Source organism: Cotesia typhae, unplaced genomic scaffold, assembly GCF_013202065.1.
Source record: "Cotesia typhae breed Kobodo isofemale line unplaced genomic scaffold, CoteBio_Ctyphae scaffold_13, whole genome shotgun sequence".
NCBI lineage: Eukaryota > Metazoa > Arthropoda > Insecta > Hymenoptera > Braconidae > Cotesia > Cotesia typhae.
The window spans coordinates 1,028,618-1,053,224 of NW_027423774.1; the positions used below are offsets into that span (position 1 = coordinate 1,028,618).

Here is a 24,607-nt window from a genome sequence, read left to right on the forward strand (position 1 = left end):
TCTAAAATAAAATAAAATTAATTACTATGCATGTAAATAATGTACCCATGAATTAATTTAACAATTATTGATCAAAAATGACTCGGATAAAAAATATTATAAGTTATAAAATTTTTTCTTCTTTATATTTTCAGAAAAAAAAAAAAAAAAAAAAAAATTTCGTTTTAAAATAGTTGTAAAAAAAAAGTTAAAATTTTTTTTTTTTTTTTTTTTTTTTTTTGTAAATAAGTAATTACATTTATACATAGATTGACTTTTCATGCTCAATATAAATACTCGAAAATGTTGAAAGGAAAAATACTAAATTTTTTTTTTGATAAGAATTCTAAATCAACAAACTGAGTTCTCGTTACTATTTTCTTAGCAATTATAAATGAGATTGATAATAATTTTTAATTGAAATTAATTTAAAAAGGAAGAAATTTTATCAGCAACAAAACTTGAGTGTTGCTTTATTTGATGTACCTACAACATTTCGAGAGAACACATTTCACGCGCAAGTCTACTTAGAGAATTTTAAAAGAGGGTGGAGGCGATCGATCAGATTTCATCCCTTGCGGCAGGAACTTGGTGGAAATAATATAATGAAATAAAAAAAGGCTAGCTTCATTCCAAAAGATAGCGGATAATATTTTTGAAATAAATTGAAAAATTTTCAATCACTTTATTTTGATTAATGTTCAAATTTTATTTATAATTAACGCTATAAATTAATTATAAATTTAAATAATTAATTTAAAATTTTAAATAATTAATCATAAATTTTATTTATAATTAATTATTTAAAATTACCGCCATAATGTTTAATAAATAATAAAATAATTTAATATTAATATAAATCAAAATTATAAAAAAATATCTTGAATATATGATAAATTTGATAAATTAGGAAGAAAAATAATAATAATTAGACCCAAAAAGTAAAAGGAAATCCTGTCAAATTTGAATTTATTTTTGTAATTTTAATGTGTCGACCGGAATCGGAGTTTTGAGTGGAAGACATGCACTTATTTGAATTAGTAATAAGTGATATTCTCAAATAAAATTGATCCAAATTTTTAATTCATATATAATATTAAATTATTTGATGCTTCATCTATACAAGATAATATTTCATTTGAACTATTCAGTGCAGTATTAAATTTATGCGTAAATATTAAATTGTACTTTAAGTTTACTATTTGGAAATTTACAAAAATATTTTTTACTAATATTTATTATAAACATAGTGAACAATTGCAATTAAATTTAATGATTTAATTTAGGTATTTTTAATTTACTGCTTAGTCCTTTTTAAAAATTTTTCTTCTTGAAAATTAATTATTCTTCATTTTACCACAAAATTATAATATAAAATAAATTAGATATTTCCAAAAATATTATTATTTTTCGCACGCGTTATTTTGAATAAAAATGGATAGTTGTCTAATATATTTAAGTAGGACAATATGAAATACATTTCTTACAGCTAAATATTGTGTTCCTTAGCATTTAAATAGGTTATTGCAAAATTAGGTCAACGTCAAACCATCAGACGCAATTAGCGGATAAATTATTTACAATTAAAGGTGAAAAAATTTCTAAATAAATTACACTTGAAGAATTTTATGTGTTAACTTAAAAAATATAAAAGAGTTTTTATAAATATTAATCTTTTTATCAAAAATATTTTGTAAGTATTTTCAAAAAAATCTTTCCTCTGCAATTACTCTTTATATGTTTTTCTAACTTAAAAATCTTTAGCAATTAAAAATAAAAATTACTAAGCTGATGTACAGAGTAATATAAAAATGCTTACTATTTTTTAATTCATGTCAAAAAAATTTATAAAGTTTTAGTAACTTTGTAAATCTCACGTAATTTTACAGAGACTTTTCATCACGTCAATATGAGATTAAAGATTACGACTCTTTGTTTCCGACGATTGAAAGTCAACGTTTCAATTACGTTTTGTTTGAACATTTCACGTAAGTATATCCTTAATTATAAAATTTTGATCCTAAAAATAGCATCAGATATTTTATAATTTTATTATTTTTATAATACTGAAGTTAGCAATCAGCTGTTAATTTAAAAAATTTTTTTAATAAATTAATTATAATAAAAAAATATTTGTAAAAATTTTCACTTGTAATTTTTATTAATTTTTACATGTGAAACTTTTTAATTTAATTTTTTTTATAACAATTTAATTGCTATAAACATTTAAAAAAATTTTTATATCTGTCAACTTCTAATAATTTTCATGTTGAAAAAATAAAAAATTATGAAATATCTGGTAGCGTAAATTCAGTGTCTTAAATTTTTAACAATCAAAATATTTGGAGTTATGAAAGAATTAATTACAGAAAATGATAATAATTAATAATTAATAATTAAAAATAAAAAATAAATAAAATAATTTCCAGTTAATAACATAATGTAGCATTGAAGATCTCCCAGAGTGCATTTCGAAATCCGCGAACGTGAAGCTAGTAAGATAAAGATAGCAATTGGATAGCAATAAGAAGTAAAAACAATCTCTTTCTCACAACTTAACTCCTGTTCACCTACACATAAAAATAATCTTGACGTATTTTTTATCCGTTCTCTCTCTCTCTCTCTCTCTCTCTCCCTCTCTTTTAGTTGTTGTAGGTACGCGATATATGTACATACATATAGTTATATTACAGTACGCATAGTCTTGGAGGTCTTGGACCACAAAGAGCTAAAATGGAAAGCAGAAAGCAAAGTGTTGTATATAACGGGTATAACTGAGTGTATGATGTTTGTCAAGTAGTTGCTGCCACGCCGTCATGTCACGACTTTATTCACGGCTTCACTTTGTGTTCCAGACAGCGACTACAGACCAGAGACACCCAAGTACCCAAGTTGAGGTAGAGGGTATACTACCCAGTCCAGTCTCCAGTAAGTTGCAGCTTGAAGAGTGTTAACATCAGCTACAACGAGCATGTATGTATATGTAGTGTCTCCTTCTCTGCATTCTACGGCAGCTACGGCAGCCAAGAGCCAGTAGACTCAGCGCAAAGCTGTCACACCGTTTAATTGTTGACACTCCGGCTACAACTACAAGATCAACCATGTAATAATACACTAATTTCGTCTCTACTTACCATATAGTATTATAGTATAACATTGAAGTTAATTTTAAAAATTTTTTATGAAATTAAAATTAGATTTTAGAATTTTTTTTAACAAATAAATTATAGCAAAAAAAAATTGACATTTAGAAATTTCAAAAAATTAAAAATCATGTTTTGGAACTAATTTTTTTTTTGTTAAATAAAATTTAAAAATTCTCTAATGACATTAAAGTTAGCTGTCACTTCATAATTTTTTTAATTTTCTTTAACAAATAAATTATAGCAAAAAAAAAAATGTATTAAAAAAATTGACATACAATAACACCGCCACAATTGCATACATGTATGTAAATGTATAAATGTTAAATCAACTCTACTCCTATTATGTATTTATATAGATATATATGTATACTGATTGTAAGTATCGCGTCCCGTTGTGTCGAGTCGCGTGCCGTTCGCACGTCTCTTTTTCCGGGAGGCAATCTGGCGCATGACGAACCCCTTCTCTTTTCTTTTATTATTAACCATTTTATTCAATTATTCTTTTATTTACCTTCATTGTTTATTAATGGCAAATCAAATGTCTGCAGTTGGTCAAAATATTTACTTCTACAAGTAAAATTACAATAGTAAATATTATGAAAATGAAGTTAGCCGACATTTCAAAATTTTTAGAAATTTTTTTTTGAAACAATTTAATTTTAAACAATTAAAAAAAAAAAAATCACATGTTAAAAACTTGAAAAACTGTAAGTGCAATTTTTTATGAATATCTTTTTAATTTAAATTTAATTAATAAAAAAAAATCAAAAATTTGTAGACGTCTGCTAACTTCAGTGTCATTAAATATTGGTTTACTGTCTGACGTTTATAATAAACAATAAAGATCAAAATAATTTTTATATTAACTTATTATTTATAAAATTAAAAACCTGCTGGTAATAAAGTAAACTTCAATTATTGTTTGGTTTATTTTTTAAGTGTGAAAAATTTTCATGGTTAGCGCTGAAATTTTATTTCCATGGAAGAACAATAAAATTTCGACCTATATATTACATGACCTTGTCCGGTCACCTGCTAGGGTCACGTCAATTCTACTTGCGAATAGAATACAATGTAGTAGCATGTGGAGGACAGAAGATAAAAGGTATGTGCACTAAGTGAAATGAAAAGAGATGAACTATCAAGTCAAAAGGGATCAGTGAAATTTAGCCATCTTGCGTCGGGACATCGCACTTACGGCCATCTGATCTCATTCACCAATCACAGTAACAAGCGCGATCATTGCGTATCACGCAACTCGGCTTATACTATTATGCTATATTATATTTTATATTTATTTTTTCATTACCAATTACTTTCGTTTTATTTTTGTTTCGAAAACTATTTATTGAATGAATTTTAATTTTATTTTATGTAAACAGAAAAATAATTTATAATTTTTTTAATTCAAAATTATATTTTTCAAATGTTAGACTATTTTGTAGTATGTAATTTTTTAATCTGTATTAATTAATTAATTAATATCATTTTGTATGATTTATTTATTAAAAAATAATAAGCTACTGTAAAACATTCAAATAAAAAATAAAATTTGTTAAAATTATAAATAGTATTAATTTTTTTAATTATGATAATAAAGTAAACAGACAGCTGTCATTTGATGACTTTTTTTAACCAATAAATTAATTAAAAAACATTTAAAAAAAAAAATATTCACATGCAAGAATTTAAAAAAAAAAAAAAAAAAAAAAACGTAGATGCAAATTTTTTTAAAAATTAATTTAAAACAAAATTATTTATTAAAAGAAACTAAATAAATGAAAATTAATGTAGCACATATTTAATAATTTAAAAAATTTTATAATAAAAAAAAATTATGCAATTTTTTTGGAGGAAATCTTTTTATTAAATAAAATTAAAAAATTGTCAAATGACAGCTAACTTGAATATCGTACTAAATAATGATCAAATGACGGCTGATTTCATTATTATTAAATTTAAATTAGAGTATTTGTCAGTTTTGTTATTTGAATTAAAAGTGGTTAATTTTTTCAAAATAATTAAATGAATGAAACAATTGAAAACACTTGTTGATTGACAGTAATTGTTAAAAAACAAAATAAAAAATGTAAACATTAGTTTGTAATGTTTTGAAGTTTGAAGTACGACTTGATATTTAAATGGACTTAAGAAGACTAGACGGGAAGGATAAGGTAGTTCTAAATAAACGGAAGAGTGAGTGCAGTCGTCGCGGTGATGGCCTCGGGTGGTTTAAGCCAATGAGAATGATTAATAAAGTCACGTGGTGAGTCTCGCCAATGAGATTGTTAAGTAGAGGCGACCTCTACCCAACAGAGAGTAGTCGGGCATTTTCTGACAAGCGTAGAAAAACTTGTCGTCAACAGCCGCCGCCATTTTACGTTAGCCGATCGACTCGCACGGTCTATAATCCCATCGGCGTATCTTATTTCGTGAAAATTAGTGTACTGGCTGTCTCAATGAGACGATGCTGTAAGGTGATTGCAATTACCAAGTATCGTATTGTTTGATAATAAAACGTGTGAGTTAAATATACAAGACTCATCTCGTTTGCGTCAATTTCGCGCGCCCATTAAGTTAGCAAGAGAGAGAGGTACACGGTACATGGAAGAGCCTCCGGAGGTGGAGATAGTTAAGATGGTGCCAGCGGCCCTTGAGTGCGTTATCGTCGCTGCTAGCTGTTAGCGGCGTGCACCCAGCCAGTGTGACACAGGATGATTGGTGTGCGTGGTGTCTTGGTGTCATTACAAATTTGACTCGTGCTTTTTTTATTATCATTATTACTACTACTATTATTATTAATAACAAGTGCATTTTATTTCATTAACATAAAGGTATTTCAAGTCAAGGCGTCCGAGTTGACTGACTGTGTTTTCAATAAACAACTGATCCAGTGGTTATTTTACGAGTGCAAGCGTCTGGGTGAAACGTCGTCGTCGTCGTCATCGTCGTACCCGTCGACATCACCATCACCATCGCTGTCCTCATCTTGATCTACTCTTAGTGTATATATATATATATATATATATATATACATTTATACTCATATACACAGTACATATACTTCAATACATATATGTAAATTTATATTTATTCATATATATATATATATATATATATATATATATATATATATATATATATATATATATATATATATATATATATATATATCCATACACACACATATATATATATATATATATATATATATATATATATATATATATATATATATATATATATATATATATATATATATATATATATATATATATATATATATATATATATATATATATATATATATCAGCTGGTGATTTAGTTATACAGTGAAAAAAAGATTGCTGCTATTGCAGCTGAAATCAACAGTCACGGTTGTCGTGGAGTGTGGCCCGCCGAGTTTTCCTCGGAGTCGCGGGCCCTTTGAAATTTTTTTTAAAAACTCTCTGAGGATGCCCGATGGCTGATGTTGCAGTAAATCATGTACAAGGACGCTTTGCGCGCCGCGCTTATTGTTACAATTGTTATTTTAGTGAATTTAAATATGTTTGTTATGCGGTGAAAAAGACCTGCCACCGCGTACCCGACTACGCCGAACTAACGTCGTCGTCGTCGCTAAATTATTTATCATCTGAATCTCCGATTTATTCATTACCTTTACGGCGGCTCCAAGTCTAGCCGCAACCGCTATCGCGTCGTGGAGTCCAGTTTAGCGTTTTCGATCTTGTCGTCATCGTCGTCGTCGTCGTCATTGCCGTCATCATCATCACCACCATTTACTTGGTGTTTTGAGGACCGCAGTGATCTGCTACCGTGACATTAAGTCTATTTAATTAGTCTGATTATATTGGAGATTATTTCTTCTGAGGAAATGGCCGACCACTTAGTGGATGGACCGCCGACCAAGCGGCCAAAGCTTGGAGATGCTTTTCAAGGTCCCTCTGATTCTTCTGGTGAGCAATTTTTTTTTTTTTCCCCCCCCCAGTTTTAATACATCTTGTTTTGAAATTGTTAGGATAAAGTTAATTACTTTAAATCCTTTTTTTTACGATTTCTTTTTTAAATAAACTGTTGTTGTCAAAAAAATATTAAAGTTGACGCGGGATAACCTAAAGGATGGATAAAAATATCTGGATAACGTTTATGTCTCTTTGCGATTCAACTACAATAAGAGTTATCTCCAACCTGTTACACTTCTTTCGGATCATTTGTGTCTTTTTTTGTTTCTCTTAAAATCTTTGAAATTTTTTTTTAAATTATCGTGTAAATTATAATTATTAAGTCATGGTTTTATTATATTATTAAAATCAATTACACAAAAAATTACATTTTGTAATAAAATATTATTTGAATTGTTTTTATTAATTTTTTATCTGATGTTAGATTTGGAGCTAAGTTATTAATTATTTTTTTTAAAGCTTTGTTAGTAAATTTAATATTATTGCAACTTAACATTTGTAGTATTTTTTTTACTGTTTTTATTTATTGAGTAATGATTTAGAATTTTATAAATCTACATGAACAAGTACATGAAAAATGCCAATTTATTTTATTCAGATTGTCATTTTAACTGATATGTCAAAAATTAAATTCTCAATACATGTTTTTTACATTGTTTATATATTATTGATCTTCAATTAAACGTCTACATATTTTGATATTGTTAAAAAAGAAAAGAAAATTTATTGGCATATTCTCTAAAATTTGTTTATTTTTTATAATTCTATTTATCTTTGATTTTTATAAATAAAAAATCTGTAGCGCATGCTGGATGTGCTATAAAAGCATTTTGACAATATTCCGGTTTAAAAACAATTTTTTATTGCATGAGCCATGCACTAACTATTATTTCTTTTGGAACAATTTATTCATTCCAGCGCTACTTTAATCTTATTAACCGATAAAAACTTATTATTTCAATTAGTATCTTGAGTAGTTGTAAAAACATAAATTAATTTAAGCATCTGCTATTTTTTTTTTTCATCAATCAATACTTAATTATCAATTTAGAGTAATTATCAATAATAAAAAAATTACTAATTTTATTCAAGAAAGTAATGATTACTATTGTGAACAAAATCTTTACCTAAAATTTTCTTTTGATTAAAATTTGGAGTAAAATAAAACAATAAGTTAAAAGAAATTAATTAAGAGTAAAAATATTTAATTTAATTTTATAAAATTGGAAAAATTAAATTTTTATTTAAAAATCATAAACTATGATACATGTAGTGAGTATGGCGTCTCTAATGATGCCCCATGCTTATTCAAACTACGGGGGAGGTGGCAGTGGTAACTTACAACAAATGCAGGGTCCGCCGCAACAACTACATCTGCAACAGCATCAGATGCAGCAACATTGGAACAACAATACCACCCAGAGGAGAAGTAAATATTAACAAAAACAAAAAAAAAAAAAAAAAAAAAAAAAACGTGACAATTCAAACGTTATCAGTGAAAAAGCAAATCATTCGTTTGTCTTTCCATTATATCACCGTAACCATTGTTCATTCTAAATTTCATTGCCGCAAATAAATAATTTATAGCAATAATAATAATATTAATAATAATAATAATAATAATAATTATTATTATTATTATTATTATTATTATAAATATGATGAATAAAAAATTAAAAATCTCATGCTGGGTAATCCAACAATAAAATTAAAAATGATAATAAAATTAAGAGACATGCGGCAAACATTCACAGAGCTTCAAATTTTTTATCCACAATTGTTGTAATAAATTTTTTTAGGTACCACGATCGATGCAGTACATCGATTGTAAATAATTATATTTGTCATTATACTAATTTAGAATTTCATTTTTTATTTATGGGGTTAAGCAGGTTGTTTTGATAGGAACGGAAAAAATTAATATCAAATTATTTCAGCAAATCAACGAGGTCAAATATTGTTTAATAAAAAATATAATTATTCTATTATTTCATTAATAAATATATTAATTTTTTAAATTACAGTATCCCTATGAAATATAATAAAAAAAATAAAATAAACTTTTATAAGTTTTAATTTTTTTTCTTTTTTTTTTTTAATATTCAAATTATTAACTTGAAGATTATTTTAAATTTTAAATTATTAGCTAGTTTATGCTCGGTTTAAATTTATTATTGATATACATAAACAGAAAAAAAAAATTACTGTTAAATCTCTAAGCATGATTCTTTATATAGTTTGTATATCGTAGCTTTGCTGCTTTTTAATAGTTGAGCACGAGTTTACTATATAAAACTAATTATTTTATCTGCTGTAGCTCCCTTAAGTTTTGCTCGTGCGGTGTATGTCTCATGTCTTAATTTATTTTTACATATTTATTTATCCATATTACTTATTTATTATAATTATTAATTATAATGTAGACATATTTTGTTATTGTAAATTATTATTTATCTTATGTTTTTTTATTTTATTCATCCCCAATCGCAATTGTGATCATTAAATGATAATAATAATAATAATAATAATAATAATAATAATTTATAATTTATTATTTTTTTAATTTTAGATTTGCCAAAAAATAATTTTGGGTTCGAGTGCCCCTTGTGTTATGCTAGTTATATCTTTAATTTATAACATTTGTTTGCATATTTTTTTTTTTTGTTCAATAAATTACCGGTTACATTTTTTTTTATTTATTTTTATTTTTTTTATTTAAAAATAATATAACAGCGTATTGAAGCTTTGGATCAAAATCTATGGTGACGGTACTAATTTTTTATCATTAAATTACTAACGTAAACCTTGGTACCTCATGGCACATCATTAATTTTATTTACAACATTTTAAATACGGCATATTGTATGACAATCAAATAAATAAATTTTGTTAATTATTTTTGCAAATTTTTTTATTTCAAATATTTTTTTTTTTTTTTTTTTAAATATATTTAAAGTTTAAATTTTAAATTAAATAACTTGAATGACTTGATTAGAAATAAATTATTTTAAGAAGTGAAAATAAAAAATAATATTAAGACAAGTAATAATAAAATACTATGTGATTTTCTAATTATTTTATGATTCTTCAGATTTCATAACAAACAATGATATGTATGACCTCGAAAATGATCTTCCTGACGATTTACTTTCATCGGGATCTTGGAGCTCAGCAGCTGAAAAACCACCGGCAACAGGCCCTGGACCAGGACAACAAAATGGTGCAATTGATTCGGAATTGCGACAACATGTACAGCAACAACAACAGCAGCAGCAACAGCAGCAGCAGCAGCAACAGCAACAACAGCAGCAGCTATCTCATCATCTAATTCAACAGCAGGTAAGTTTTAATAATATCTTGTTGTTAAGATAAAAATATTAATTCTATAAATTAAATTTTCTTACAACAGAATAAGCAAAGTCTCGTACCGAATTCATTGGTGATGGCTGCTGGAACGATGAGCAGTAAAAGTCCAAACATGCAATCGCCACCGAATGTTTCAGTATCTAAAGGGGTTGTAGATCAACAAATGGTAGTGAGCTTGGGAAATTTGCCAAGTAGTATAGCAAGCTCGTTAGCCAATAATCAGATGTCCATAGTGAATTCTATGGGTGGTCTTCAGCCGTCAATGAGTATGGCTGGTAGTAATCCAGCTATGTCAATGCCTGGTGGTATGAACGCTAGTTTAGTCATGACTAGTAGCGCCACGGGGAATAATAATTTAGGAGGGATGGCTGGTGGCGGTTTGATTGTTGCTAACAGCTTAAACAAACAACCATTAAACACGGTACGTTTTATTTATTTAATTTTTATTAATTATTATTATATTATATGCTAATTTCAATATAAATATTTATATCACTGAAATACTTGATTTTATGATCTGATTAATTAGGTGACAATGATGGGTCCAAATTCACAAGGTGTTCATCATCCACAGGGTCCTCATGGTGTTACTCAAATGCAAAATGGTCCGGCATTAATGAATCGAGTTGTTATGCAACAACAGCAACAACAAGTACAACAGCAACAGCAAGTTCAGCAACAGCAACAAGTCCAACAACAGCAGCAAGCTCAACAACAACAGCAACAGCAGCAACAACAACAAACTCACATGGTAAACCAAGCTCGGGGTCAAAGTCCTCATCATCAAGTCCATCAGGGAGGTATTGTAGGTCCTGGACAAGGTGGATCAAGGATGCAAGCACCACCTAACATGCAAAATATTCAAAATATGGGTCAAATGGGTGTTACAAGCCCGTACGGATACGGTAAGCAAAATTTTTGGATTTTTTTCTTAGCTAGGGAAAAATGGTTAGAATAAACGATATGGTATGCAGAGTTGATATATACTTGTGAGATAGGTACCCCTGGAAGCGGTCCAGGTACTAGAGTAAATGTACGAGCTGTCAATCCTGTCTGCGTAGTTGCCCCCCTTCAAAGAGGAGGCGGGACCAACATGGGAGCCATGTCTGTCGGACGATTTGGCGGTCCTGGTGGTCCAAGTGGTCCAATCGGTGTTGGGAATGTCATAAGCGGTCAAGAAGGGATGGTCCAGCAAAGTCAACAGCCCACTCCAAGTCCTGCTCAACCACAGTCCGGTGCGCCAACGGGTGGTCAACCTGATCCTCAACAAGCAACACAGGGACCAGTAGCTGGTGGAAGTACGCAATCCGGTATGTTTTAGTTGTAGTAATCAAAAAATCGTTCTTTTTATAAGACGATTTATTGTATGTTAAATGATCCTCGGTGCATAATAACCAGGTTCTACATCTTCTACTCATGATCCAGAGCACCGTAAACTAATCCAGCAGCAGCTCGTCCTCCTGCTCCACGCCCACAAATGCCAGATACGAGAACGCCAGGCCAACGGTGAAGCGTGGAAATGTTCGCTGCCCCACTGCAAAACTATGAAGAATGTACTGACTCATATGACGACCTGCGAAGAGGGCAAGGAGTGTACAATACCACATTGCAGTTCATCCAGACAGATCATCACTCATTGGAAACAGTGTCAAAAGAGCGATTGTCCTGTTTGCTTACCACTCAAACAAGCGGACAAAAACAAGACTGCTAATTCTCGTGCTGGTTTGTATTTTTTTTAATAACAATAATAATTATTTTTACTTATTGCTTGAATTACATTTAAAAAAAATTTTTTTTCAGCTGTGGTAACAAACCAGCCAAATAGCCAACCAAATCCAAATCCCGATATAAGAAAACCTTTTGAAACTGTGGGTATGATACAGTGTCAAAAGACAGCACCTGGTATTTTATCTAATCAGGCAGTAGGTCGTGGTGTGAGAATGCCTGGCCCGGGTATGCCTGGTCCTCCTGGCTCGATGGCTGCAGGAATAAGACTTGCACAACCTCAAGCTCAGCAAAGTCCAGGTCAATCGGTAGTTAATCAAGTGCAATCCGTCGCACCAAATGTATCTCTTCCATTAAGTTCCGATCCAACGACTGTAGCCGTAAGTACTAATCAATCCGCTTCAACGACGGGTCCAACGTCTGCCGTGGCAGTAGCGGCGACTGCCAATCTTCAACAACAGCAGCAAACTGTTAATATGCATCAACTATTTGGTCTTAATGATTCAGGTCAGCCTAATTTATCTAATGAAAATCGATTGACAAATTTACAATTACCTGGTGGCCTTCAGCCGGGTCAGGTAACAGCTACTCCAGTACAAGGAACAAAAGAATGGCATCAGTCAGTGACGCCAGATCTCAGAAATCATCTTGTTCATAAATTAGTTCAAGCAATATTTCCAGCTCCAGATCCACAAGCAATGTTCGATAAAAGATTACATAATTTAGTGGCGTACGCGAGAAAAGTTGAAGGTGATATGTATGAAATGGCTAATTCACGATCCGAGTATTATCATTTATTGGCGGAAAAAATTTATAAAATTCAAAAAGAGCTAGAAGAAAAACGTCAAAAGCGTAAAGAAATGCAATTAGCTCAGCAACAACAACAGCCTCAAGCACAAGTTGCTGCTGCTCCTGGATTACGAGCTATTGCTCCTCCATCAGGTGTTCCAGCGGCTGTACCTCAAAGGGCAGCTCCACCTACGTTAAGAAGTCTTTCACCTGGGATGGATCAATTACGCAATATTCAAGGGATTGCAATGCAACACAATCGTATGCCTTTTCCTCAACAGCAATCACAACAATCACAACAATCACAGCAACAACAACAATCACAACAACAACAACAACAGCAGCAGCAGCAAGTTACACAACAGGTTCAACAACAATTACAGCAACAAGTTCAGCAACAGCAGTCTAATATGCTAGTAGGTCCTCCTGGACCTAGTCCAAACGGTCAAGTCGCACCAAATGCATCTATGGTATCAAATCCTCTCATTCCTTTTGCACAACAAATGCCGCAGGCAAACTTAACGACATCATCGACGTCAGCGACAACTAGTCAGTTCCCGACATCTAATGGTACAGCGGTCCTACCGAACACGTCTCCTGTTCAATTCCCAGAGTTGATGAAAGCGAGGTTGCAAGCTCAAGCTGTACAGCAACAACAACAACAACAACAAGCTCAACAGCAACAGCAACAAGTTCAGCAGCAGCAGCAGTTACAGCAGCAGCAACAACAACAACAAGCTCAACAACAGCAACAACAACAACAACAAGTTCAACAACAGCAACAGCAACAAGTACAGCAAGTTCAACAGCAACAAGTTCAACAGCAACAGCAACAAGTACAGCAAGTTCAACAGCAACAAGTTCAACAACAACAGCAACAAGTACAACAACAACAACAACAACAACAACAACAATCACAGCAACAACAAGTCGGTACTCCTATACCGAATGTCAATGCTGCGAGCATTCCTCAAGCTCCATCACCATTTAGTAGTATACAACAGCAAAGCAATCAACAATTCACAAATACTCGGCCATTGTCTGCTACAACACCAGTTGATAATGGAATCTCTGTAAATACACCTCAAACGATAGCGCCTTCATCATCAAGTGGACCTAGTCCTGGACCAGCGCCTACGACAAACGGTCCACAATCGGTCGCTTCAACGCCCTCGACACCACTTGTTCCTTCTTTAATGACACCAAATCAGATGATATCAAATCAAACACCTCCTCATCCAAGTACGACACCATCACCTGCCGGTCTTGCTAGTCTTGGTAAAGGTATGACCTCACAAGAAAGAGCAGCATTAAATGCACCCAGAAGTTCTTCAATGTCTTCGCAAATGGCTGCTATCACAGCTGCTCTCGATCGTGACAACTCACCCAGTCCACCTACGAATAATAATAAAGGAAAGTTGGACTCTATTAAAGAAGAAAATATTAAAATGGAGATCAAACAAGAAGACTGTTCAGAAAATCACAGAATGGATGGTGGTAAGAATATTAACAACGATGTTATTAAAACAGAAATCAAACAAGAACCTATGGAAGAGTCGTCGGGAGATGGCACTATCAAAGAAGAGTCTCATATCAAGGAGGAACCAGTTACACCGATGTCCAGTCACGATGGTTCTACGTCTGATATAAAACCCATGATGCCTGAACCTATTCAATCCAGTGGAACCTCAGATAGCAAGAAACGTCTTTGTCTCTTCAAGCCAGATGAATTAAGGCAGGCGTTGATGCCCACTTTGGAAAAACTATATCGTCAAGATCCCGAGTCATTGCCTTTCAGACAGCCAGTCGATCCACCAGCGCTGGGAATTCCAGATTACTTTGACATTGTCAAGCACCCAATGGATCTCTCTACTATTAAAAGGAAGCTTGACACCGGTCAGTATAGCGATCCTTGGGAGTATGTCGATGATGTTTGGATGATGTTCGATAACGCATGGCTTTATAATCGTAAAACATCACGAGTCTACAGATACTGTACAAAGGTATAATTAATTATCTTGTTAATTACATTATAAATTGTGATGAATTTTTTATATTAAATAGTTGATTAATTTTTTTTTTTTTTTTTTGCTTACTTCATAGTTATCGGAGGTATTTGAACAAGAAATTGACCCAGTAATGCAAGCATTGGGCTATTGTTGCGGCAGGAAATATACCTTTAATCCTCAGGTGTTGTGTTGTTATGGCAAGCAGCTTTGTACAATACCAAGAGACGCAAAATATTATTCCTACAAAAATAGGTCAGTACTAAAAAATTTATTTTATTTTTAATTATAAATTTTGTTTATATTTTTTATTTATGCTTATTATTTTTGTTTTACCCGTGATTAATTTTCATATTATTTGTGCTTTTTCCTATTAATTGTTCATGCTACCATTTAACACTAAAATTTGGTTGATCATTCAAATTTTCATCATATATAAAATCCGAACTCGTAACCATGTGGCTAACGTTAAACTTTTCGAACTTGAGTATCAGCCGGGCTTGGGTTCGAATCCCACTGTGACTCTAAAATTTTTTTCTAACGATTACGCTCTAAAAATTAAATTAGCGCGCACTTGATTTATTTGACAATTTAAAAGTTGTATAAAATTGTCTACCACCAAATGCGCTACATAAAAACGGCAGGTTAATTAGTTTATAACAGTTAAGTATAGTACTGTAGTAAACCAGTCCCCTGTCCAACATATTTTGCCTTTATTAATTTGGTATTTTATTTATTTTATTAATATTAATTTAAAAGCAATCATAAAAGCTTGCTCATTAAAATCACTTCTAACATATGCACTATTCTCTTTATATGTTACCTTCACTCTACTACCATGGACGTGCCTGCACACTCACTCATACACACATCCTCGTCTGTTGCTTGGCCCTTAAAATTTTGTGGTGTGTTCTTTTATTTATTCCCAATTCTGCCTTGGACATACACTAATATTCATTATATGTTGAAAAAATAATGATATTTGGAAAATGGGATAAATAATTATATTGGCAATTATAAAATTATAATGGACAACTATAAAACCAATATTATATATAATTGAATTTTATAATTCATTTACATTATGGACAATCATCAACTGGATTTTATTAAATAACATCACCATGATGAACTGGATGTTACAAAATTAACTGATAAAACCAATAAATATTGGAATAATAGTCTAAAGGCTTATGGTCTTGTTTCCAACAGATACACGTTTTGTCAAAAGTGTTTCAATGACATTCCCGGTGACACTGTGACGTTGGGTGATGATCCGACGCAACCACAAACGTAAGTATTTATTTTTTACTTATATAAATTATTATTTATTAAATTTACTTTTAATTCAAATTTATTATTTAACAGGGCAATAAAAAAGGAACAATTTCAAGAGATGAAAAATGATCATTTGGAATTAGAACCTTTTGTCATCTGTAATGATTGTGGTAGGAAAGTTCACCAAATTTGTGTTCTTCATATGGAATCGATTTGGCCATTAGGGTAAGTTTTTTTTTTTTTTATATATATAGTCCTATTTTTAATTTGAGCTAATGAAAAAATGTGTTTTTTTATTATTTAGATTTAGCTGTGATAATTGTCTCAAAAAGAAGGGACAAAAACGAAAAGAGAATAAATTTAATGCTAAAAGATTGCCAGTTACAAAGTTAGGAACTTATATAGAAACAAGAGTTAATAATTTCTTGAAGAAAAAAGAGGCTGGCGCGGGTGAAGTTGCAATTCGTGTTGTTGCATCAAGTGATAAAGTTGTTGAAGTTAAACCTGGTATGAGAAGTAGATTTGTTGAAAATGGTGATATGCCTGGTGAATTTCCTTACCGTGCAAAAGCACTATTTGCATTCGAAGAAGTTGACGGCACGGATGTTTGTTTCTTCGGTATGCATGTTCAAGAATACGGAAGTGAATGCACGCCACCCAATACTAGGCGAGTGTATATCGCGTATTTGGACTCTGTACATTTCTTCCGACCTAAACAATTTAGGACTGCTGTTTATCATGAAATTCTTCTTGGATATTTGGATTATGCAAAGCAACTGGGGTAAGAGTTATAAATCATTATTTTTCAACTTGTGCAACAATTTGAATTTGTCATGAATTACACCTTACTAATTTTTAATTAAATAATTAATCTAATAATATAATTTTCGTATCTCTAATTCAGTTATACAATGGCTCATATTTGGGCTTGTCCACCATCTGAAGGAGATGATTATATTTTCCACTGCCATCCTACAGAACAAAAAATTCCAAAACCTAAGAGATTACAAGAATGGTATAAGAAAATGCTTGATAAAGGAATGGTTGAAAGAATAGTACTTGATTATAAGGTAAGATTATATAAAATTTTTTTTCATTTCATATTTTAGTCTCTGTGTTAACTATTTGTGAATTTTACATAAATGGCTGTCAAAAGAGACTTAAATTAATTTCAGGCTTAAGCTAATGTTCTTATTTTTTTAAATAAATTATGAGCATAGGATTGTCAGGATACATATTCTTGAAATTAAAAATTGATATCAATTTTTCATAAAATTGAATGATGAAATTTAATCGTTTCTTTTTTTTGTTAGGATATTCTTAAACAAGCGATGGAAGATAAATTATCTTCTGCTGCTGATCTGCCTTACTTCGAAGGTGATTTCTGGCCAAACGTTCTGGAGGAAAGCATAAAAGAGCTCGATCAGGAGGAAGAAGAAAAAAGAAAACAAGCAGAAGCCGCTGAAGCAGCAGCTGCTGCCGCAAATGCTGTAAGTATAATTAAAATTAACAAATTCTTTTTTATTAGGTATTTAAAAATTTTTTTATGTTTTTTGTTTTTTGCTCCAAAGATATTCTCATTAACTGATGACTCTGAGACGGGTCCAGATGGCAAAAAGAAGGGTCAGAAAAAAGCGAAAAAGTCTAATAAATCTAAAGCTAATCAACGTAAAAATAGCAAAAAATCAAACACGCCACAAACAGGCAATGATCTTTCTGCAAAAATTTTTGCTACTATGGAAAAACACAAAGAAGTATTCTTTGTAATTAGATTACATAGTGCTCAAAGTGCAGCTAGTTTAGCATCAATTCAAGATCCTGATCCTGTTATTAATTGTGATCTTATGGACGGACGAGATGCATTCCTTACGATGGCGAGAGAAAAGCATTATGAATTCTCATCTCTTAGACGTGCTAAGTTTAGTTCAATGTCAATGTTGTATGAATTACATAATCAAGGCCAAGACAAATTTGTATACACATGTAACAACTGCAAGAGTCATGTTGAGACAAGATATCACTGTACAGTTTGTGATGTAAGTATAAAAACCAAAAAAATTATTTGTTTCATAAAAACTTGACTCAATCCAAATAAAAAAATTTCTAACAAATGAATTATTATTTTTCAGGACTTTGATCTTTGTATAAGTTGTAAAGAAAAAGATGATCATCCTCATCTCATGGAGAAACTTGGTTTAGACTTGGATGATGGTTCATCACCTGCAGATGCTAAACAAGCGAATCCCCAGGAAGCAAGAAAACTATCTATTCAAAGATGTATACAATCGTTGGTTCACGCGTGTCAGTGTCGAGACGCTAATTGTCGACTACCTAGCTGTCAAAAGATGAAGAGGGTTGTTACACATACCAAAGTTTGTAAACGAAAAACAAACGGTGGCTGTCCAATTTGTAAGCAGCTCATTGCATTATGCTGCTACCATGCGAAACATTGCCAAGAAACAAAATGTCTTGTTCCATTCTGTTCAAATATTAAGCATAAATTGAAACAGCAACAATTACAGCAAAGATTACAACAGGCACAGTTATTAAGAAGACGTATGGCTGTGATGAACACAAGACCAACAGCCCCTGTTAGTGGTATGCAAAGTGGCCAGCCAACGTCAAATGCGGTAATGGCTGCTGGTGTCGCGATGAAACCCGGAGCCAGTCCGACGAATTTACCGTCACCTCACCAGCCAGGTATTGGTCATAAGCCAAGTGCACATACACCACCAGCTCATGTTCTTCAAGTGGTTAAGCAAGTACAAGAAGAAGCCGCAAGACAGCAAACTCCACACGGTAACTATGGTAAAGTTGCGCCTGTTGGAGTTGGTGTTAATGTCGGTAATCAAGGTGGTGGTGTGATGCCACCTCCACAAATGCAAAGGCAAATGCCAGTACAAATGACAAATCCCGGTGGTACTCATCTAATTTCAATGGATCAGTGGACACCGAGGTATCAACCTAATGCTGTAATGCAACAAAATCCAGGTCTCCGTCCACAAGCTCCACAGCAAATAATGCAACCGCAACAGCATCAAGGACAATCAGCAATGAACATAGCCGGTCAAATGCCACGACAAGCTAACGTTGTTGGTGGGCCCGTTGGTCAAGTAGGTCCTCAAGGTCAAGGCAGTGGGCCCCCCATGCAAAGACAAGCCCTGCAACAGCTTATGCAAACGCTACGAAGTCCTAATACTCCAGATCAACAAAACCAGATACTGCATATACTTAAGAGCAATCCACCTTTAATGGCAGCATTTATAAAACAACGACAAGCTCAGACTGGTCAGCATGGTGGAGTTGTTGGACAAATGGGTCCGGGACAACCTCAGCAACAGCAACAGCCGCAGCAGCAACACCAACAACAACAACAACAACAACAGCAGCAGCAACAACAGCAACAACAACAGCAACAATCTAGCTTGTCACACATGTTACCGCAACAACAGCAGCATCAACTTCAGCCTCAGCATACTCAGCAGCAGCAACCGCAGCAGCAGCAACCAAATAGAATGCAAATTCATGCGCTTCTAAATCAGCAACAGCAACAACAACAACAACAACAACAACAACAACAACAACAACAGCAGCAGCAGCAGCAGCAGCAATCGGGCCAGGTGACTGGTGTTCAATATCCGCAGTGGCATAAACAGCAAGTCTTAACGATGCAAAGACATACGGTACAGCAACAGCAACAGCAGCAACAACAACAGCAACAGCAGCCTCAGCAACCGTTTACCCAACCACCAGCACCGCCTTACGGGCAGCAAAGGCCAATGAGGCCTCATATGGGCTATGGTGGCTTTAATGAACAAGCTTACGGACAACCTGGTCTTAAACCGACTCCGTCGCCTGTTACTGGATCACAGGGTGTTATGGGACCACCGGGAATTTCGGTGCAGCAGCAGCTAATGCAGTCTGTACGGTCGCCACCGCCAATTCGTTCGCCTCAACCAAATCCATCGCCGAGGCCTGTGCCTTCGCCTCGTAATCAACCGGTACCTTCTCCTAGAGCGGGTCCTGTACCTTCACCACTTCATCATCCACCTCACGGTACGCCAACGCATTCCCCAGCGCATGAACTAGGAGGACCCAGTGAAATGATGCTACACGCAGGTGGAGCTGAAACTGGTGAAGTAACACCTATGACGCCGCAAGATCAACTTTCCAAGTTTGTCGAAGGATTGTAGTGACTATTATCTTTAAAGCCAGTTATAAATAGTGACCATCAACGAACAAAATGTCAATACAACACTGGTAAATTCCGTGTTTTGTGACAAATGTTTTAAAGGGGATGACCACTGTGAAATTTAATCCGCTATTGCTATTGTAATGCAATTTCGTTTTTTATGTCCTGCGGTCTTTCTCCCGACTGTAGATTTGTAAACTATCTATTACTTATTATTATTATTATTATTATTATTATTATTATTATTATCTTGATTATTATTAAGTAATATTATTAAAGATAGTAATAGTATCGGCAGCAGTAGATATGATAGTCATAAAATAAATAGTGATAAAAATAGAAAATAGTTGTAATAGTATGATTAAAAAATCATTAAGACATGCGCATGAGATTATTTTGGGTTCGACCACAAATAAAATTATATATTTTGTAATTAAATAAATTAGAGTGTCTAATTATTCTGACGATGATAACTCATATTTAATTTGAATTGCGCGCGTGTGCCAACCTCGATAAGGTTCTAATTTTGCAAATTTAAACTATAAAAATATGGTGACTATTAAATCTTGAACTCAAGAAATAGAACTACTCTTTTAATAAATCGTTGATTGATTGTTGATATAATGCGACAGGACAGGAATTCTAATGAATATGAAATAATAAAAAAAAAAATAGCTAATTCTTGCTATTTAAAAAATTCATTGTTACTTTGACGTCTCTTATGTTACAGACACAATTAAGAAAACAAAAAAATTTTTTTTTTCGATTCTCAGTGAAACGGATCGAACAAAATCGTACAAATGTGCTGCTGTATATTCTAATATTATTTATGTAAAATTTAAATACAAAATTAAAAATTAATCAGTAGTAATATAGTATGAGCTGTAGCTGCTACTGATTTATTTATGCAATTTTGAAAAATATATAAGTTATATTTATATATGTATATACGTATATATTTATATATATATATATATATATATATATATATATATATATATATATATATATATATATATATATATATATATATATATATATATATATATATATATATATATATATACAGATAAAAATAAATAGCATTCTTTATTATTGTTTTAAATTTTTTTTAAATAATTTTTTATGCAGTGATTTCTTTAAACTATTGAACGAAATAGTAAAATAAAATCTATTTCTTAGAAAAATTAAAACGAATATATTAAGTTTATAGTATATGGCTGCTAGGGAATAAAATAAGTGAGCTGTCTTGGTCATAAAGAAATGATGTTTATTTCTTTGTCATCAATCTCACTTTGTATAGACTAATCAAAATGTAATCGCGACGGATTTGTATGAATTGAAAAAGATAAAATAATTTATAAGTTCAATAAGATCTTTAAAAACAAAAAAAAAAAAAAAAATGTACTTGTAACAGCTAAAAAATCCCACTCTGTAAATAGTATACAATAATTTATTATACAATCAATTATTATTAATATATCTGCGTATTATATTATAAGTTTACAGATTATCATTAAATATTATAATTTGATAATAATAATAGTTATTAATTATTAATCATTAGTAGAAGAAAAGAACATTACATATTTTAATATTTGAGATATAAATTAGCGATAATATAAAAAATATCCTCATATGCTAAATTAAGGCTAATTTTAATATGCCAATGCTGTACAAAAGTAAATACTTTGACTTTTCTTTTCTTACAAATTTATCTGTTTATTTTTATCATTTTATTTTATTATTATTCTTTTTCTTTTTTTATTAACAACGTAACGTAATTATAGTTAATAATAATAATAATAATAATAATAATATAAATTAAAATAAAAAAAGAGTCCGATGATTTGAAATCGGCATCAGCATTTGTAGATATTAAATTTTTTGAAACAATCACGTTAAAAAAAAAAAAAAAAAAAAAAAAAAAAATGAAAATGAAAAATTAAATCGCCGAATTCATTTTTATACATTAGTGTGCTTTTTAATTAAAAAATCAAATAAAATTAACTTATTTGCTACATTCGATAATATAATTATAATAATGAATTATGATTAATTTATGAATTTCCCCACAAAGGACACTACTGTAAATATACGAATAATTATTAAGTCGAAAAATAAATAACTAAAAAAAAAAAAAAAAATTAACATAGAAATCAAGTTTACTTTAGGTTTTAAGTATTAATAAGATAATTTTATCAGTTAATTGCAGACGGGGGAGAGACTAAGAGATTGATAGTGAAAATGTGTGAAAGAGAGTGACAAAGAAACAAATAATGTTAGCCAGATGACGAGTAATTGTATTGACTAATGACGAAAAAAATCCAAAAATATTTGGCTTAGTAATTGGCTGTGTCTAGGGCAGTGTTGTAAATCTGATGGTGAATTAAATACTGGGTGTTTTATCTGTGTAGTTTAGATAATTGTTAAAATAATAACACAAACGTTCGAACACTGCGCATACCAACGATTTAAAATTAAGCCAATTTTTTTTTCGTTTTATTTTTCAAATACACAGAATTATATATAAATATATATTTTACGATCTCAGATCCACGTAAATTATTATTAGAAAAAAAATAAAAAAAAAAAAAATACGAAAAATATAACTCATAATAGATAATTGAATATTGTGCATATGGTAATTTTATTTGTATAATTTTTTAAGGTAATTCTTAATTGAATAAAATAAAAGAAAAAAAAACTTGGCCTATGCTAAAGATTTATAATTATATAAAGTGATTCGCTAGTACGCATGTAGATGATTGAATAAATATTAACAGTAATAATATTAATTAATAAAAAAAAATCGTGACGTTGAGCATATGTGTACGTAAATCAGTAATTGTACTTGCTTCGTCTAAATTAAGAATTTTAAAAATTCACAATATTAATAATAATCGGTGAGTTCGATGATAACAGATTAATGTAGATTATATTTTATCCATTTTAAAAATTTTATTGTATTTGATTTTTTTTTTTTTTTTTTTTTTTTTTTTTTTCCAAATAATTTATTGTTATTTAATTTGATTATACGTTGGTACGCGAAGTATTCGTGGCAATTTGCTATTGTGTAACATAATAACTGAAAAACGAATGATGAAAATAACTTTCTTCTACTATACTAATTCTTTTTTATATCAATCAATGTTAAACTTAAAGTAAGTGATGTAAGTTTACCTTTATATAAATTGAAATTGATAAATTTATTAATTGATCGATAAACTTGACTACGTACCGATAATACATAAATAATTAAAAAAGCAAAAAAAAAAAAATAGTAATAATAAAAATGATAATAATAATAATAATAATAATAATAATAATAATAAATTAGTATAAGGGTGTAATTATTACAATAAGCATTATTATTATTTTTGTTATACTTAGTATTGAATTAATAATTAATAATTTATTTAAGATAAGTATTGAATAGAAATAATCTGTGTTAAAGAATTAAAAAAAAAAAAATCTAGACATAATTTATGCTTTTTCGAGTTTATAGTAATTTTTCTTTACTGCATTTTATTTCAATTTTTTTTGTTTATTATAAATGATAATGTATGATAAAAGATGTGTATATATAGATATTATCTTATTTATTATTTTTTATTACTTGAATGATTTTTTTTTGAGATTTATAAACCAAATGGTAATATAAAAGAAAACAAATTTGTCGTAAATAAAAGAAGTGTAAACGAATGAATAATTTTTAAAAACTAATCGTTGATCTTCTTGTATTTAATTAACATTATTGTATAAATCAATTTTCTAATGTTTACGTTTAAAAAAATATAATTACATTTATAATTATTAATCATTTATTCACGTGAAATATGTCCCATCATATTATTATTCCTTATTGTTGAAAAATTGTATATATATATTGAATTTCTTAGATTGATAAGTGCATAGATATTCCCAGGATAATTTTATAAATAAATAAATATAAATATATATATATATATATATATATATATATATATATATATATATATATATATATATATATATATATATATATATATAAATTATATATATGCGACGTGCATTAAGCGAATTGCCATGAAACTCGTGTTTTTAATTAATTACTATTCAAACTAAATAAAACAATGGCATATATATTAAATAAAAAAAAAAAAAAAAAAAAGATATTTTTTT

At 30.4% G+C, this 24,607-nt stretch overlaps 1 protein-coding gene and 1 long non-coding RNA gene across 16 annotated transcripts; both read left to right on the top strand.

Moving 5' to 3' along the window:
* The first annotated feature begins 256 nt into the window (after positions 1–256).
* LOC141534443 (uncharacterized) lies at positions 257–4,058 on the top strand. 2 transcript variants are annotated; one of them, XR_012480422.1, is made up of 3 exons: positions 257–1,672; positions 1,869–1,967; positions 2,835–4,058. It is a non-coding gene; the product is annotated as an uncharacterized LOC141534443 (long non-coding RNA). The 2 variants fall into 2 exon arrangements; XR_012480423.1 differs by having other exon boundaries at positions 257–1,568.
* Positions 4,059–5,474: 1,416 nt separating this feature from the next.
* Positions 5,475–21,012, top strand: LOC141535546 (CREB-binding protein). 14 transcript variants are annotated; one of them, XM_074255523.1, is made up of 18 exons: positions 5,475–5,848; positions 5,960–6,179; positions 6,451–7,081; positions 8,361–8,516; positions 10,179–10,426; positions 10,497–10,874; positions 10,983–11,358; positions 11,452–11,763; positions 11,852–12,175; positions 12,254–14,970; positions 15,071–15,228; positions 16,156–16,266; positions 16,342–16,476; positions 16,556–17,032; positions 17,156–17,321; positions 17,565–17,741; positions 17,823–18,287; positions 18,381–21,012. In XM_074255523.1, exons 3-18 carry the CDS (start codon positions 7,000–7,002, stop codon positions 20,442–20,444), a joined length of 8,346 nt encoding a protein of 2,781 aa, XP_074111624.1. In that variant the 5' UTR covers positions 5,475–5,848; positions 5,960–6,179; positions 6,451–6,999; the 3' UTR covers positions 20,445–21,012. The 14 variants fall into 14 exon arrangements, with proteins under 14 accessions (XP_074111624.1, XP_074111616.1, XP_074111618.1 ...); XM_074255515.1 differs by having other exon boundaries at positions 5,475–6,203; XM_074255517.1 differs by having other exon boundaries at positions 5,475–6,179; positions 6,439–7,081.
* The last annotated feature ends 3,595 nt before the right edge of the window (positions 21,013–24,607 follow it).

Bases quoted from the DNA above. Each gene is read 5' to 3' on its own strand.
- LOC141535546 (XM_074255515.1), top strand. From the start codon at position 7,000: ATGGCCGACCACTTAGTGGATGGACCGCCGACCAAGCGGCCAAAGCTT. The intron at 17,322-17,564 runs GTAAGATTATAT...TTTTTTTGTTAG, and splicing joins GAATAGTACTTGATTATAAG to GATATTCTTAAACAAGCGAT. The intron at 18,288-18,380 runs GTAAGTATAAAA...ATTATTTTTCAG, and splicing joins ATCACTGTACAGTTTGTGAT to GACTTTGATCTTTGTATAAG.